General features: G+C 44.3%; 1 protein-coding gene across 1 annotated transcript; it reads left to right on the plus strand.

Moving 5' to 3' along the window:
* Positions 1-285: 285 nt before the first annotated feature.
* Positions 286-487, plus strand: LOC132525302 (H/ACA ribonucleoprotein complex subunit 3-like). The gene is given in 2 exon segments (XM_060157840.1): positions 286-396; positions 399-487. Coding segments are annotated over 2 exon segments (192 nt in total). The 5' UTR covers positions 286-293.
* The last annotated feature ends 420 nt before the right edge of the window (positions 488-907 follow it).

The raw sequence follows: 907 nt of genomic DNA on the forward strand, positions 1-907 counted from the left end.
GGCCCACGGGCCCAGCCGCTCCGCGGCATGTGGGATCTTCCCGGACCGGAGCACAAACCCATGTCCCCTGCATCGGCAGGCGTACTCTCAACCACTGCGCCACCAGGGAAGCCCAGTAAGATGTTTTTAATTGGCAATTTCTTCACTTATAGAATTGACTGCTTAGTGAATGCAGCTTCTATTTTGGACAGATTCTTTTTTTTTAATTTCCACAAGTAAAAACTTCCATATTTTTTTAAAAGCACAACATAATATGGGCAGACGGAATTGGACCCTCTGGCTTTGGTGTGGTCATGTTTCTCCAGTATTATCTCAATGAGCAGGGAGACCGGATCTATTCGCTGAAGAAGCTTGACCCTATGAGACAACAGACCTGCATGGCCCATCCTGCTCAGTTCTCCCAGGCGACAAATACTCTTGACACCATATTACCATCAAGGCATGCTTTAAGGTGCTCATGACCCAGCAATTGCACCCCGTCCTCTGAGGACCTCTTAAAATTTCAGGTCTCTTCTGCTGTCTGCTCGCCCTCAAGAGACTTTCTGAAACCAAGCTCTTCAATCTGTGAGCCTTGAAGCTTTCCTACGACCCTTGCTCTTTGGAATCCAGTCTCATGATTGCCTTGGATCATGCTTGTTGTGAGGCAATCATGGTAGCATCCCCTTTAAAGGGAAGACGTTTGAATCTTCTTATACTTTGAATCACTGCCAGGTTATTAAAATGATTTGAAGAAAAAAAGAACATAATATGACCCCACCAACATTACCACCTACTCCAATTAGCACAGGGTCTAAAAATTCCTCCTATCCTTGTGATTTCTAATTGCTCTCTATCCCAAACCTTATAGTCTTGAAGGAAAAAAATATGCTACTTAAAGATATCCAGAAATGAATGTGATGGGGAAGCA

This window comes from Lagenorhynchus albirostris, chromosome 9 (genome assembly GCF_949774975.1).
Source record: "Lagenorhynchus albirostris chromosome 9, mLagAlb1.1, whole genome shotgun sequence".
NCBI classification, from domain to species: domain Eukaryota; kingdom Metazoa; phylum Chordata; class Mammalia; order Artiodactyla; family Delphinidae; genus Lagenorhynchus; species Lagenorhynchus albirostris.